This window comes from Corvus moneduloides, chromosome Z (genome assembly GCF_009650955.1).
Source record: "Corvus moneduloides isolate bCorMon1 chromosome Z, bCorMon1.pri, whole genome shotgun sequence".
Lineage (NCBI taxonomy): Eukaryota > Metazoa > Chordata > Aves > Passeriformes > Corvidae > Corvus > Corvus moneduloides.
In genome coordinates this window covers 8296124-8313062 of record NC_045511.1, presented here as the reverse complement: position 1 = coordinate 8313062, position 16939 = coordinate 8296124, and the positions used below count along the sequence as shown (strand labels likewise).

Here is a 16939-nt window from a genome sequence, read left to right as displayed (position 1 = left end):
TGCAGTATACCTATAATTTAAATTGTTGCTCCCAAGTCATGAAGGATGAAATGCAGACTTCAGTGCTTGGCTTATATGGTCAGGCTGCTACTGGAGAGGTGCGTGATAATTCTCGGGGTGAAATCCAGAGAAATCCCTATACTGAAGGGAGAGGAGGGATAGCATTCATTCCTGCCTGAGACCAGTATTATTCTGAACAATGAATTGGCAAAAGTATTGCACACAGTGCTGGGGGTGCCCCTCTACCTCCCCATCCTGTTGTGCAGAAAAATTGCTCATTGCACTCCTGCCAAAAGACCACACTGGAGCTAGAACTTCCTTTTGCTTTAAAAGCCCTTTTGCTTAGAAGCACTTCAGCCTGCAAGTGAAGTTTGGACCAAAAATGTGCCTGCTTCAAAGCAGGAAGAAAAACATAAGCTGAGTATATATGGGTCTTTTGGGGAGTTTTATTTTGAGGGGATTTTTGTAGCACAGCTCATGAATGGTAAATGTCTACTAGAAATTTTTTTTACAAAAGACAGTACTTTTTAAGAAATTTTTCTCCAAGGGTTGGTAACTGGTTCTGGTCTGTGAATTTGTCTTTGAATCAAGGACGATGACAAGCCAAATATTCTGCAGAATAGTAAATATTTACTACTAAAACAAACTATTATGTATTGCAGATTTTCCTACAGAAAGTTTGATTTCTGTAGGAATTCCCCTTTGCACACTAAATTCTATAGTGAAAGTACTTCACCAGCTCCAAGATTCTGTAAATATGTCTGCAAAAGTTCTGCAAAAATTCTGTAAGAAAGGACTGTAGAAGTTAGTGCTGGAGCTGACCTGTACTCTCTGGCCTGTATTCCTTCTTCCAAGCCCAGCACAAAGCTCTAATAAGAGGATTACAGCTCACAAGAAATCGCGTGGGAATGGTCCTTGTCCCACCTTTCTTGTGACTTCCTCCTGGCCCTGCCTATGCCCCACCCACCTGCTGCATCTCTAGAAATTACTGCCATAGCACCTATTTTCACCACTCCTTAGTATAATACAGATGCTGTTAAAGGTATACATCTCTCTACCTTATCAAAACCTGATTATTAAGATGGTGTTTCTGTCTGTTTTCTCTGCAGAGTGACGGGACTGAAGTCTCATGTCAAACAGGAACAGCACAAAGTACAGTCATTTGCCAAATAAGCTATCCTGTTTTCAGAACAGGACAACAGGTACAGCTAGCATGTTTAAATAACCTTGAATGACATCCAAAACCTTTTCTGCTGTTGTTTTTCCCTAACTCTGCATTTATTGCTGATAAGGGCTTCTTAGATTTGACAACAGAGGCATTAAAAGAAGTAAACTAGGGGTTAAATTTTTTTACTCCCTTCTAGATTAAAGGAAAAAAGACTCTCAAAGCTCATTTGTCACAACTCACAGCTTCCAAATGCTGCTGCAGTTACGTAACTTTTGGAGAGTGAAGCCTGGGGCCAGAGAAGCATAGAGCAGCATCATGTGCAGGCTCCTACAAACTGAGCACAATTCCCATCAAATCCCTCCTGCAGTGTGAACCTGGGGTAACTCCCTCACCTGCTCTGTGAATCTCATCTCTCCAAGAAAGCAGTATTGTTTTGAGAAGAGATGGGAAGTCCACACAGGCCTAGGATGAATTACATACCTTTTTTTTTTCATATATACCATAAGCCTCAGGATATCCACAGTTTTATGGAATCTTTTATTCCTCAAGAAAGAATAGAAAGATATAATAATAGAATATAAAATAGAAAGAATACAAATATGATGTTCTGTGGTGGGACATGCAGAATAATAAAAAAAAATTGTATATAAAAAAGTCAGTTTGTTCTGAATTTTAATGGAATTGCTCAAAGTGCAGTTGGAACAAATGGAAGTAAAGAGTGAATACAAAGCTTGTGTTTAGCTGGAGTTTAAAAGCAAAATATTGTGAACACCTTTTTTTGCAGCTTGTAGCTACTTATACACAATTTTAAAATGCATATAACTCATGTTTATGTAAGAATGCCAACTTGTAGGGGAACGCAAGAATAAATCAGTTCTGAGTATTAAGAAATTACTGAAGTATTACACAGAAATCTGTAGAAAATTCAGACACAGAAGGCAGTTCTAGATTGTTGCACACATGAATAATTATGTCTGTTGGGAAGTCCTTTGGATGTTGTACCAACTCATTTACTATGTGTTCCTTGTCTTTTCCATAGGTATCCTTTGATATTAGTTTCGATTTTAATCTTAAAAACCTTCAGAACGTGGCAGTTCTAAGTTTTCATGCGTGGAGGTAAAGTACACACTGATATGAAAGCAAGTTAGGTATTAATAGCTTTCTTGTATAAAACAATATTATAACATCTGACTCAAATGTGTTTTGATGAACAGTGAGAGTAAGGAACAGCAAGACTCAGACAACCAGGTCACCTTATCAATTCCTTTGCGATATGATGCAGAAATTCACTTCACAAGGTATGCTGAATAATGTAAACAGACACTGTCATTTTGCCAAGGTGCTTGAAGTAACTGTCCTGAAAGGCCACTAAAAATATAGTGAAGTTTTGCTTTTGGTTTGGAAGTCATAAGAAATTCCTTCTTCACCAGTAGTTACAGATTTGTCTGTCCTTCAAACAACCTTACATGTAAAGAATCATGAAAGTTGTGGACCTGTGTCTACCTCTGAGCAGTTGTTACAGATGCTCCTGTGAACAGAAGCGATATAAAGGCCAAACAGTGCATGTGGTTTTGATACCATAAATCTTATATACTGTATAATAACATTAGGCTTCTTGGCTCAAGTGTAATGATACGGGATCAAATCTGGAGTTATAGTGATCAAAACTAAACAAAAGAACATCAAAAGGAAAAATATGTCCCACTCAAACTCTCAGCAAAGGAGGAAAAGAAAAAAAGAAAAAAAATCATGGATGTATGAACCTGGAGCAAGAATATAAACTTTTTAGCAGTGTGAGATAATGATTTATACTAAAACCTGCTGTGCACATGGCAGATTCCCCATTGCTGCAGCTGAACGGGCACTGGGAGCAGACACCCAGCTTTCCCATGCACCCATCCAGATTCTGGCTCAAACGTACCCCTCCCTGCCTGGTGCCAGCCCTTTCTTCTCCATGTAGAAGGCAAGTCAGGGCTATTGCAAGAAGGATCCTTTACCCTGGGAAGGGTGGTTTGCAAGGAGAGGCAGCTGAGCAGACAAGGGGAGAGAGACCAACAAAAAGCCTTTTAAGAACAATCTTTATATAGTGCTCTTGAAACTTCTTACCTTGAGCCCTGGAAACCCTTGGTGATTTGGGATGCACTCAAACAGTAATTAGTCTGTAGCTGTTCCACACACACATGATTTCAGTTACAGTTTAACTTAGATTACAACTAAAACAAAAATACACTGGTTTCACTCTCGGATCAAGGTAGGATATTTTAATTTTCATCAAAGAAAAGATTTATTTATCTTTCCCAAGTACTGAATTTCAAGGATAAACATGTAATTACATTTAATGCACTTGGTCACAAATTCTTGGTGAAAAAATGCTTTTGCATCCCAAAGTGATCAAAAATTAGTAAATATAAACTGATAAAAAACAAACAGTAGTTATTCAGAGAATAACTTCAAAATGCACATCAACAATGGATCCAGGAAATTAAAATTCAGAGATGACCATAGCTACAAGAACTATTGGCTGCTGTGTAGGATGAGCTGGAATAAAGACCACAGTACAGAAGATTTAGTGTTATAACCTTCTTTGCAGAAGTAGTTTCAGAACATTGGAGGCCCTGCATCATGACTAGGTGCACCAGTCCTGGAGTCATGCAGAATTTCTGAGATTATTTTAAGTGCAGAGAAGCATTTGAGTCAGTGGTGCAAGTTCTTTCAGCTCCCTGAGAAAGTTGCATGAGACTTTGTCAGAAGCAGCAGAGGCTGCAAGAGCATCTGTATAGAGGGATAGCTTCTTAGGATATTCAGATGGTGCAAACTTGAATCAGCAGGTTTAATTAGCTGAGAAATATGAGCTGAAATGAAATGCTTCAGAAGAAGCAAGGAATGGAGTCTATAAAAGTTATTCAAGGAAAAACAGGGGTTTCAGTTCATCTACATCTCCTGAATATGAGAAAATGAAATTTCATATGCAAGTCAAGGAATGAAGGAATACCTCCTGCCAGAAAATGATTAGTTATTCTTGGAGATAATAAATTTTAAAGAACTAAATGAAAATACATATTAAGCTGTGTCATAACTTGGCTTGGGAAGTATTTACCTGGAACTAGTTCCTTCTTGAGGCAGGTAATACAGCCAAGAAGTAATCCCTTAAAATACAAGAGTTGAGAAAAAAGTATTGTTTTGATGAAGTGAAGTCTTTCTAGGGATAATTTCCTGAGTTTCTAGGAGAAGGTGTAGCAATATGTCTTACCAGAGACTTCTGAAAGGACACGGAAGCTGATACTGTGCATCTTGGAAGAACTGGAGTCTTCAGCAGGAAGGAAGCAGAAAATATGTCATGTGTGTTTTCCTTGGAGTCTTTGTGAGGAAGCCCGTCAAGGAAAGGGCCCATGGGAGAAAGTATGGAGGGTCAAAAAGGATCCACAGTGCAGTATGGAGGACCACAACTGATCAGGAAGTACATCTGTGAGACTGCACACATGTTAATTTGGTATTGAATGCACAGGTGTTACCCAGATTAAACAGGGAGAGTGGTAAAGAAGATAGATTCCCTGTGTAACAGGAAGAGCTGATGTAGGAGTTGTAATAGCCCCTATTTCTTGTTCACTCAGTCACCAGCTTGCTTTTTGACTGCTCAAATTATCCTTCTGAAGAAAGCTAATGATGAAGAGCAGACACCGTTCTGGGATGGTTTAGCAGAGGGGCTGTTCACAGGTAGCAGGCGGTGGGTGTGATGCACGGGGATATTTTCCTTGCCTTTGAGCATGGTTCTGTCTGACTGACTCAGCTCCTTGAGCACCCACAGGTCCTTGCACCATGTCCTTTCATCACACACCTGCCATTCCATGCTGCAGTGGGCTGAAACCACCCTTACCTTACTTTGCAAATTCATATTTTAAACCCCATAATGACTCAAGAAAATGACCCAGAGAGGACTGAGGGCTATGTGATATGTACCATGTAAATAAGCAGGGTGATGCCTGTGTTTCCCCACCCAGCCAGTTACAGATGTACCAAGGGAGACAGCCAAGGAGACCCTTTCTGAAGATGACTGCAAGGCTGGATGTTGTAGTTTGTGCCCAGGAAAGGAGTTTGCAGTATGGCCCTGAAACAATGCAGGGTCTAGAAGCCTGAGAGAGCCTGTACCCTGTACAACTCTCTTGTCTTAATTTCACATGTTTGTTCCAGCTCTGGGCTTCAGTACACCATTTTCTTAACCAACTTTGTAAAATTAAAACAGCAATCTAAGTGATGGACTTTTTCTCTGTCTGTACTTCTGACCTGTTTTACAAAGTCATATCCAGTAACATATGTTTTCAAAGCGGCTGCCAAATTGAAATGTATTGTTTTATGGTTGTTAACTAGGCTTGCCAACATCAACTTTTATGAAGTATACTCTGGTCGTAACATTCCTTCCACTGTGAATAATTTTGAAGATATTGGCCCCACGTTCAACTTCTCAGTTAAGGTTAGTAAGTGTGTTTTGTTCTGGTTCAAGAAGTTGCCTTAGCTCCCTCTGTAGCCTGCTCCCAAAAACTAGTTTAAAAAAAACCACTCCTGCTTTCATTGTCTAATTTTGAGGCTTTTGAATAGGTCAAGTAAGAAAAAAATTTGCAAATAGTGTAAGTGCTTAGAGTCTTCATAAGGTTAAGGATGACATTTGCACAAGCAGAATGGGGGAGGGATTGGTCCTGCACCATTTACATATTTAGAAGATGGTTAATAGTTAACCTTAGGCCAACTTAGACTGTTTTTTCACAGAGTCTCCTAACAACTTGATAAAGAAAAACAAGTCTTTGCAGGCTTGGACTTTAAAACTTGAAGTTTGGCAAGGGTTAAGGGATCAAACCTGATGCAAGAACCAGCCAAATCACAGTGCTTATTATGTAACACAGAGAAAACTTAGATCCAAATATGCCAGGTGGAAGAAACTTAAATTATGTTCCATTTCCATTCCTGTAACTGCTACTCCAAAGGACTAAACAGGCATATTGGCCATGGCAGAATATTTGCTTTTCAAAACATATTTCATGCAGTTAATATGAGCTTTGCTAAGAAAACAGACAGGAACCTGGAGCTATATAGTATGCTTTCTGCTTTACTATTCACAAAATTACTACCCCAGTGTCTTAGTAAAAAATACATTGATGTAAAAGGATTCCAGTTTTTCCATACTCATCCATTATTTCTAATTTTCTTGCTATATCAAATAATTTATGCATAGCTACCTGAATTAACTCTTGAATTATTTGCTTTGCAGGTAACAACAGGAAGTATTCCAGTAAAGATGGCATATGTAACTATCAACCTTCCAGAACTGACCAGCAAAGACAACCCATTGATGTACCTAACTGCAGTCACCACAGATGAGGTATAGAACTAAACTGTGTTTCGGGGGTTTAGCAGTACTATAAACATCAATTATCTCCCCAGTATTATGGCTTAGTTTAAGAGAATCCATGCCCTTTCTCTTTGTCCTTTCCTCATAAAGGGGGGGACCACAATGCCTATAGTACACAAGCTTATTACTTGGCAAAGTCCAATCTGAATGTCCTCAGTTAGGTCTTTCTCCAAGTTCCTAGGAAAGTTATCATAAAAATGAAATTTTTAGGTGAGGAAAAACCCTTCAGGTCAATCTCGGGAGAAAAAAAGAGTGTCGTAAGAATTATTTACTTCTGACCAAAACCACATACTGTTAGTTTCCTAATGAATTCAGTGTTCACAATGTAGCCTTTAACAGCTACCATCTAATCCCAGACATATAAATTATGATGATGACTATAAACTCCCAAGTATCATATCATCCAGTCTCATTTCCCCCATCTTTCCTAGGCCAGAGGTGTTACTTGTGATGCTCAGATAAATCCACTACAAATAGGGAAAAGACCTTACTCTCCATCTTTCACAAAAGAGAACTTCAGAGCTTCCAAAGAACTGGTGAGTAAAACTCAGGGCTACAGTAAGCAGGACCTTCTGAGCTGAGGTAAGCAAAGCTGACCTTCTGAGCCCATTGCTGTACTTGTGAGGAAAGGTGTGATGGGGTGGCATTCCCCATTTACAGAGCCGGAGCTCAGCCTATGGATGTTGTCACAGATATTGCATCTGCTTTAGCACTGCAAGCACTTAATTTGTATGCACAGAACAGCATATGCAAGGGCAGAAAGTCTAGATGTTGAAAGAACATTTTAAAAGCATATTTTTAATTCATGCTGTTGCCTCTTCTTGCTGTTTCCCCTGGAAGAACTGTAAGAATGTGAAGTGCAGTACCATCACATGCAAACTGGAAGACATTATGCTGAAGGGAGAATACTTTGTGAACGTGTCCACCCAAATCTGGAACGGCACTTTCGCTGCTGTGAGTATCAGCTGCATCTTTGTGGAGGATCCAATACTCAAGTTTTTTCAAAGTCCAGTAAAGAGACCTTACAATCTAGAAAGACCTTCATTTACTTTACATTAGTTTGTGTGTTTTACGTTTGTTTTTCCAGAAAACTTGAGACCTAAAAGTAGTGAGGTTGCATGATAAAACTTCAGTCCAGCAAAGGATCTAAGAAAATACTGTGATAATGCAACCTTCACAGCCGAATAAAACATTTCCTACATCTGTTATACTCATTCTAGGGGAACTACAGTTTCCACAAACTCATCATAGGACAGCAGAGCACAGTATCATCATAGCCTGTAAAATAATCATGCTTTTAGCTTTTGAACATCATGGCCTACATAGTGATCATTTTAAATCACATCAAAATATCAAAACCCCGTTAGTGCTGCCAGTTTTATTTGATATAGAATGTGGAAAACATCTTTAATTGATTTTTTGTCTTTATTAGAGTAGGTGTTAAAGAAACAGCCCTTGCTTAGAGACCTACAGGATGTTTAAAATATCCATCAGTAATATCTCAGCCTTTTTTAAATCACCATGTGTCCTCCAGGATATAACTTATCATGAGTTACCAGACTTTTGAAGTTAGACCATGTTTGCTTCTTAGCTAGGCAACCAACCAAATAGTCTTGGAGTCCTGGATTTGCCTAACGTGTCGGGAACATGATGCAGTCTCCTTAGTGTGTCTGGCGAGTCTTGTGGCAGGTATTGACATTTAACAGCAGGGCTGTTGTCAGCTTTAGCATTCATCTCTTAAAAGGAAAAAGTCAGGTTGATATTGTAAAATGTGTTATGGAAATGTGTGACAAAAAGTATCTGTCTGTCTTTAGAGTTTGTATTTTTCTAATCAGCTGGGTCAAGACCATTTGTTAGTGCTGTTAGGTACGCAGAAGGTGGAGACCTGAAAAAAAGGTTACTACCCTCGCAAAAAAGGGAGTGGGAATTGTTTGTTTACCCCTGGCCAATGGGAAGGAAAGATCATGTCACAGTTCTCACATCTCCCATTTTGTAATTTTCTGTTTGATTCATTGCAAATAATTTTGCAAGCACTCACTCAATCTGCACATCATCAGCCTTTTTATTTAGTGGCAATCAGCCGTTGTCCCAGAAGGGGATAGCAGGCTTGCCAGTACCTGCTAAGCAAAGAAAAGATGTGTTTAGGAATTGAGGTGCTTTGAATAGTGCTCAGGTGTGTTTCTAAACTTTTAGAAACTTTTTTTGGGCAGATGGCCACAGTGCAGGGATGCAGTAACTTACACTGCAGAGACAGTTTGGTATGTGTGGGCTGCTACAGACCCATGGCTGCCCTTGTGTCCTATGTCAGGTCCATAGTACCTGGCCCTGCCACAGAGAAATGGCTGAGGAGGCAAAATGACAGAGCAGGCTTTGCCTTTGGTTCATCTGGAGAGTGGTGCTGTGTTCCCATGAACCTGAGGCCATTCCTCGTAGTGCTGTAGAAGAGCAGTAGTGAGCTATCAGTTTCTACACAGCCATGCACCTCTCCTCCAGTACATCTACAGAGGGAAGTGGGATCTGGCACAAGGACCCTTTTCAAACAGAAATTGGCTTAAGATTTTTTTATCTTCTCTGTTTAAACTGAGAGAGCCATGTCAGAATTTGAGACGTGGAGAGGAACATAGTGGAAGGAAAAAATAAATGGGGAAAAACAGAAGCATTGGATAGAGGTGAAGGCGGGGTGAAGTAAAAGAACATCCAGTTTCCATTTCTTGCAAAGGCCAGAGATATATTCCCATCTGTCTTTTGTTGCCGTGTCTCCTTTTCTCACTGTTGTTTTACCCCATCTCTTCCCTGCTAGCAGCAGTGACAGCTTTGAAATAACTATGAAAAGGGTTACATAAACAATTCCTTCTGTTTTGCTTGAATTATACATTAAAGAAAAAGAAAAACCAGTTTCCCAGTGTCATTGCTAAGTGGATTACTGATATATTGTTACTTTGATTAACATGTTAACTGGGGAAAAATAAAAAAATAATTTAAATTTTCTTAATACTATGATTTTCTTTTCTGGTTGCAAAGTCTTCATTTCAAGGCAAGAGAATCATTTTAGGACATTCTACTTTTAATTGAGTTGCCCTATAACAGAGCTTTACAGTTGTTTTAATCTTCTCTTTCAGGTAACTTTCCAGACATTACAACTCTCTGCAGAAGCAAAAATTGATACACATAACACTGAGTTATTTATAATTGGAGAGAATACCCTAACTGTAAGTGATAGATAAGTATATTTTTTCAACTTCTCCATCTTTGACTGTATCAAAGTGATAGTATTTAATTTTCTGTGTCCTTTAGGAGTACATAGCAATTTGATTATGTTGAACTAATATATCCTTCTGATTATACAGCTCCCTTAAATTATTAAATTTTTTTCATTTCAGCGCACTGCTATATAAACCAAACATAGTTAAAACCTGTAGGTCTCAAATAAACTGTAGAACTATGAGAAAAAGTCAGCTAGAAACTTCTGAAATTCAGATAGCTTCTTGTTCATGAAAAGACCAAAATTTGGACTTCTTTCTGGAATGGAATTAATTCTTATAGATAAATGAGCTCTGAGAAGCATGTTCACAAATCTGATTTATAGTCTTACTTACTTCTATAAGTATATACAGTTTGATATTTCTACACAAATGTTTGGCAAAGTCTCCAGAAAATAATTTTATTTGTAAAGGAATGTGGAATATTTTTAGCATTTGGAATAGCCATTTTAGCATATGGACAATGTGGACACAGCTAATCTAAAGAGAAGTCTCCAAACTACTGCTTTATTAGTACAGAATTCTTCTCCCAAGCCTTCCATCTGCTATACACAAACATAAAAAGCACTGGAAGAATACAGTAGCACTGTGGTACTGTTGTAATAAAAGAGGATACCTTACTCTCTTAGTCAGTCTTGAGAGGAATGCCCTTCCATTTGCAGGACTAACTTCAGATTTATTTTTACAGGACTTAATAGCCTGTTTTATCCATAAAATAACCAAGGCCACTGAAGACCAAAATGCAAATTAGTAAATGAGAAAAATATGTGTAAGAATGTGCAGCATAGCCCATTCACAGGCAATGGAGACTTCAACTAAATATATACAAAAGCAGTTATAGATTGATCTATCTCTCTGTGTGATAAGACCATACCATTTTTAATCATTGGTTTCTCATGGATCACTCTATTTCTTGTGAAGAACCTCTAAATAAACCATTTTGGAATCAGGAAAACCTCCAGTGCCTGAAGAACAAAGGAAGAATGTTTTTGCAGAAAAATTACATGCCAGTGTTTGAAGTGTTCTGAGTGCTTCAGTTTGGCATGGTATCATTTCTAGTAGGAGCTGAAACTCATTACTATACAATGCAAATATTCCAGGTAATTGCACAGGCTTTTTAGGTAGCTCATAAGCCATGTATTAATAGGTATTTTTCCACCTTCTATTTTGAAACATGGTACTGTCAATCTACATTACCAGAAGTTCTGATGGTAATTTCAGGAGAACTAGAAAAATGGTAGTTGACAAGTAAAAGTTGATTCCTCCTCCAGCCATTGACACATGTGGAGCTGGGACTTTACACCTTTGAGGCAGTAGCTGAACAGACCCTGAAAGTTTTCCACAGGGTTCCTAAGAAACACGGTGGCTTTTGTTGACTTCCAGGCTGATCTTCACTCAATGGCCTACTGCCCCGTGAGAAGTCTTGGTAAATGTGCCAGGTTGTGGAGGTACATTCTCCCTACAGCAGACAGTTTGACACTTGGGGCCCGTACTCAGAACTGCGCTTACTTCTTGTCAGGCCAACAGGGATACCCAGTCTGCCCTTCCCACTTCCTTGGGAACAGAACAGTGCAGAGGCAAATGGAGCTTATTTCCCTACTTACCCTGTTAATTTAGATGGATGTGATAGGATTCATCCAATTTAATATCTGCATTAGTCATCCACATTCTATAAACCCTAGTCCCTGAAAAGAACAGGTATTTCTGAAATGCAGTTCATCTCATCCTAAAGATGATCCTGAAAATAACTAGGGTGAATGAGGCTCTTAAAAACCCTATTCTCCTTTGGAAGTCAAGGAACCATGTTGTAGATATAACACTAGATGAGGTGCATCCCAGTCTCATGGTGTCTTATTGACCACAGTTTAACTTCAGGAAAGATAATTTGTTCTTAGGCATCAATTGTCCTTTCCAACAGTGCCACTTCATTGTTAATCTAATGGAGAAAGCACTACTAGGCAAACTGCATATATGAAATTGGCTTTTTACATTGGATGAACTGGGTTGTTGTTTAGCCAAATGAATGAATATTGCCTTGTGATGCTATGTGGGGAAGCTGCTTAGGTATTTTTACGTAAAAGCTGTCAGATTTTTTCCAAGTTGGAAAGGACTGCCAGCTGGAGGACAGAATGTTAACCTGCTAGAATCATCATTATGGCCATTCAGTTAGAAAATACACAAAGCCATCCTGCCTTGGTGAAATGAATACACATAACCACACCTAGCACAACACTGGAGACTTCCAACAGAAATGACTTAAATCACTGAAATGTCAGTCCAGTGCAAGTTTCGCAGAAAGTTTAAGATTAAATTACTCCAGACAAATGCACTGAACAAGCAACCCTGAGAAAGTAAAACAGTGTGATTTGTTTTATCATGTTTCAGGAAGGGAAAAAACTTTCAGCTAACTGCATGTCATTCCAAGATTAAATCCAAAAATTTGACAGTTCATAAATATTATAGCAATGTCTCCCTGAGAAACCCTGTTATATGTAATTATATATTTAGTTATACCTAAGCCAGCTAGATAGGGTATCAGTTGAAAACTAACTTCCAGACACTGTATACTCTTCTGGGAGCTCTCTGGTATTGCTTGTGGTTCAGGAAATGTAGGTGTGCTAGAAGTTCTCTTGTTTGACCCACGCATCTTGCAGCAAATTCATGCAGTTGACCCCAGAAAATATAGATCACCATGAGAAGATTTGTCAAGTCATTAGTGGTTTTACAGAAGGTAGGAACAGCAGGCAAAGGAGACAGAGGTACCTGCCCAGCAGGAGGGTTGGAATTTCAGCAGATGCAATGGTGTCTGGCCTCAGTGACTAGTACTGCCTCCTACAGCTGCCCACCACAGATAATGGGCTCTGACAACACTTGGTGGAAAGTAGTTCTTCTCCAGCATTCTGATTTTGGGGTTGTACACCAGGCTGTTCCCCACCTTCATGAAACATGTCTACACAATGATGGTGTGTGGAGCCTCTGAAAGGCCTCCTGTTAATGGAGAGGCAGCTGGCATGAGAGATTGGTTCTCTGCCTGGTATGCATGGCCAAGAGCGATGAGGGCCTCTAGTCCTTAGCTGGCACTGCTGTGTGCCACAGTGGTGCAACCAGGCACCCACGGACACCAGTGAAAGGGCTGTAATTGCTTGGTGTTTTCCAGTCATTGATCCTAGAATGTATGCAGTCCACACATTCTTGATCCTTGGTTTATAAATCCTACCTTATTTGCAGTTAACATTAACCCCTAAGACACAATCTCTCCGCTTTCAGATCCCAGTTACAATAATGAAGCCAGATGAGGAAGCTGAGGTACCAGTAGGTGTTGTGATTGGCAGTATATTGGCTGGACTTCTGTTGCTGTTGGTACTGGTTGCTGTTTTGTGGAAAGTAAGTAGGTATTTATATGCTTAAAACCAGAAAGAGATAAATGCATTTGGGCTATTTTCTTTGGAATCTCTCTTCTCTAGTATGAAACAAAACCACATCTGCAGTTTGGTGGTAATAATACTGCTTTGGCATTACACCCTTGATGTATTTCAGAAGGGTTTATAAAATGGGTCCTCATAGAAACTGGCAACATGAAGATGATAAATGAGTTCTCAGTCATTCAAAACAGGGGCTGTGGTATTTACTCTTCTCCTTCTGACACTGTCTATCTCCTTCCATAATACCCTAGCTGGGCTCTGAACACCCATGATATTCCCAGTGGACAAAGGTGGGGATTACAAACAAGGTGGGAGAGGATATATATTGAACAAACCACAAAAGAACAGAGAAAGGGCAAGGGGAAAAAGCAAATTACAAAGGTCACCTAGAAAAAGTGGAAGGTTTTTCTGTGTGCCAGGGCATTGGTGGCACACCAAGGCATCATGGAAATGTCCTATTTTGGCAGGGAGAAAACTGGCTAATCAGGACTGCTGCTCTAGCATTTAGTTGCACCAGGCAAGACTTTAGGGCCCACCTCCTCTCATTTTAGAGGCAGGAATTGTCTACAAATCAAACTCTATACTGTGGGCATGCACATATGTGCATTTCTACTATCACAGTATTTAGCTTTGCTGAGAAATGAATTATCCGTGACTGACTGCAATGTGGTGTTATTTTAATACTTCTCACAGCTTGGCTTCTTCAAGAGACAGTATGAGAAAATGACACAGGATATAGAAGATGTCGATGAAATTACAGAACTCACAAAGGACAAAGACTGAAGATGAGTTATGTGGATAAAAAGGAGATCTGAGCCACCAACAGTAGCTGTGATCAGTCAGTTCTTCAGCTGGAGTGCCTTAAAGCTTAGTAACATTAAACATTTTTAATGGAAGTGTCTTTATAGATGAAACTATTTTACAGATTCTACTCTATTGTAAGAGTAACTGCAGGACAGTTTGGTTTTTTCAAAAATGATTTATAGTGCCTTTTCTTGTAAATTTTTGCCTTTCAAACAAACTTAACCCGTAGAACTGGCAGGTCCGGAGTATACAGTAACATACTGTACCAGCAGCCCTTCTCTTGATCCACTGCAGAGTGAAACAGAAGAATTTATTTCAGATTATTGTGGAACAGCATCAGTTGGTAATTCAGTTGACAAGTACCATATGTGTTAAAGGACATTTTCTATTAAGTTGATGATGAATGTGTGGTGAATACTGCTTCCAGACTGGGAGAAGAAGTCATTTTTTCATTGACTAGCTCCATCCTTATTGTTTCAGAAAAGTAATTTCCACCATCAAACCTTTGCTTTAACTAATCTATAAACTAGGAACTGTGTATGAAGATGTCTGTCGGGGTGCTACAGGACAACTGGTTGGGCAGTCTTCCAAAAGTTCACCGTATTTCTTGCACTAAGGTCACAGCTAAATTACTGAAGGATATTGTTTTGGGGAAATACTGCCAAATGGTATGTAAAACTGTCTTCTGAATACTTTCTCCCTGAGAAGAAAATATTAATTTCATAATCACTTACAGCATGTACTCTGCAATGTTATTACTGATTTTCATCTTGAGAAGCACTACCACTACTGTTACACTGGCCTTTACACTCCCGGTCCTTCTGATATCAGTTTGGCTTTTGACATAAATAGGAAAGACAGTCAAGATCTTGTCTTTAATTCTGTACTGAAAGATTTTGCAAGACTAAGAGCATAGAGAGAACTAAAGGGGATAGCTGACTGAGGAATTATGCACGTTACAAAAGGGGATAGTGAAGATCTAAGCTCTGTAAAATGTTTACTGCACTTACTTCTTTAGCATCTCAGTGCCCTCCAGAAGACCAAAGTTCAGTACAACCTCCTTACCTGTCACATTATTTTTTGGTTCCACCTGTTCATGTCTTTGATGAAGTGAACTTATGTTTTATACAGTGAAGTACTGTAGTGCTCTGGAATGAGCTCTAAGCACAACACTTGAGTGACTTTGTGTTGGGTACGCACCTCAAGTTTATCACTTGCTGTTACGCTGCCTGGTTATAATGAAAGCTCAGTCTTACAAAGGCCCATGCAGTAAGACTGGTAACAGTCAGGGGAATTGGCCTTTTGGCTGCCTTTCTCTCTCACGGCTGGCAGTTACACTTACAATTGATTGTGAGAGAAGATGTGTGTTTTTCTTATGTATGCTGCCATGCAAATGAGATTGTTTCCAACTTGAGGTGATTTACTTGAAGAGTAAAACATGCAAATGTGCCTGACTGAGAACACAAAGTCATGTCTTCTTTCCCCCAAAGCTGGATTGTAATTATGCTTAGGCACTTTTTCCATTATTTTCTGAGGGACTAGGCTTGAGCACGTTTGAAAGTTTTACTTTTTTAATAGGTAATCAGTCAAAAGCCAACCATCTCTTTGGCAAATAACAGCTTCATTTGCAGCAACAGCTGCTCAGTGTAGTTTTATATGTGTTTTGAATTTATTTTATATCTATGAAATGTTATGTTTTGGGATGTTTGGGGGTTTTTTTTAAATTCTGAAAAAAGATTCTTGCCATCAACTAAGTCTGTGACCAAAACAACTATTTAAAAAGTGGGGGGAAAGAATAGCAATTTCCTAAACTTAAAGAATAAGCTCCTGACTTGTAATTATAAACTTTGAGGGCAAATGCTCTGAAAGTAAAGATAAAAAATTTGTCTGCCTCAATTCTTATATAAACTTGTTCGGAAAAAAATAACCCCTACAACCATGTATGTGGGAAGCTCCTACATAATCAGGGTCATGCGCTCCAGAGCAGAGGGGGAATTTCACAATAGACCAGATGGTAGAATCTTCGATTTTTGGTGCTGCCGGCAAGGGCAATTCAGGCATTCACCCAGATTTCCTTCTTCCACCTTTGGTGGAAGGTACAGGTCAATCAATATCTAATATGCAGCTTCTTTGGGGATTTAACAGTTTATCAATCAGGTAGCAATGATTCAATTCACTAGACTTCACTGGGTTATATTTTGACATGTGCAGCAGGATTCTCCTTCCTAGCCTGGACACAATACTGCTTTTCCAAAAAAAAGGGGAGACATAGCAATGGGTAAGGTTTTTGTATCCTAACCACTTCAAGTTACTAGTTTATTTTTCTTTTACAATTAATACTTAAAAGGTTAATTCAGTTTTTGTAATGGGTGAGTCTATTGCACTTTTAAGTTGGCACAGCCGCAAATAATACTGGAATATTATGTATATTTTGTACTGTGTGCAAGGGTTTCGTTGTTTTGGGTTTTTTTAATTTACTTTTTTAAAGCAGCATGTTTTAAATATCCTGAAATTTTGAGCTTCAGCATGTACTCCTGTTTGTGCTGGCAGCAAGAAAAGTCAGCAATACCTTCAGCAAACTCATTACATCTGATTCTGGTCTTGAAATCTAGCTGCTGATTTCCTGAAGTACTAGAATCAAGTCCAAAATCAGAGTTGGTTTCATATGAGCCTATGTATAAATTTGGGATGTACAAGAGAATTTATATTAAAGTTGACTTCTAAAAGCTAGCATGTAAGCTCTATGGGAGCAGGGACTGTATCACTGTGGTGGCCTGTCAGAGGGCCTAACAGCATTACTGCAATAAAACCCAAGACTACTGCTGAATGCAGACTCATTTGTTTTTAAACAGCACCCTAAAGAGAAGCAGTGCGACTGAAAAAC

At 39.1% G+C, this 16939-nt stretch overlaps 1 protein-coding gene across 2 annotated transcripts in view; it reads left to right on the top strand.

The window, feature by feature from the left end:
• ITGA2 (integrin subunit alpha 2) overlaps positions 1–16882 on the top strand; it is a 67846-nt gene extending 50964 nt beyond the window's left edge. For both annotated transcript variants that reach the window (XM_032097216.1, XM_032097217.1), the window contains 10 exons: positions 1110–1202; positions 2208–2284; positions 2383–2466; positions 5534–5636; positions 6429–6539; positions 7001–7105; positions 7410–7523; positions 9689–9778; positions 13097–13213; positions 13945–16882. In XM_032097216.1, coding sequence (XP_031953107.1) covers positions 1110–1202; positions 2208–2284; positions 2383–2466; positions 5534–5636; positions 6429–6539; positions 7001–7105; positions 7410–7523; positions 9689–9778; positions 13097–13213; positions 13945–14034 — 984 coding nt within the window. In that variant the 3' untranslated portion in view covers positions 14035–16882. The remainder of the gene's footprint in view (positions 1–1109; positions 1203–2207; positions 2285–2382; positions 2467–5533; positions 5637–6428; positions 6540–7000; positions 7106–7409; positions 7524–9688; positions 9779–13096; positions 13214–13944) is intronic.
• Positions 16883–16939: the final 57 nt, after the last annotated feature.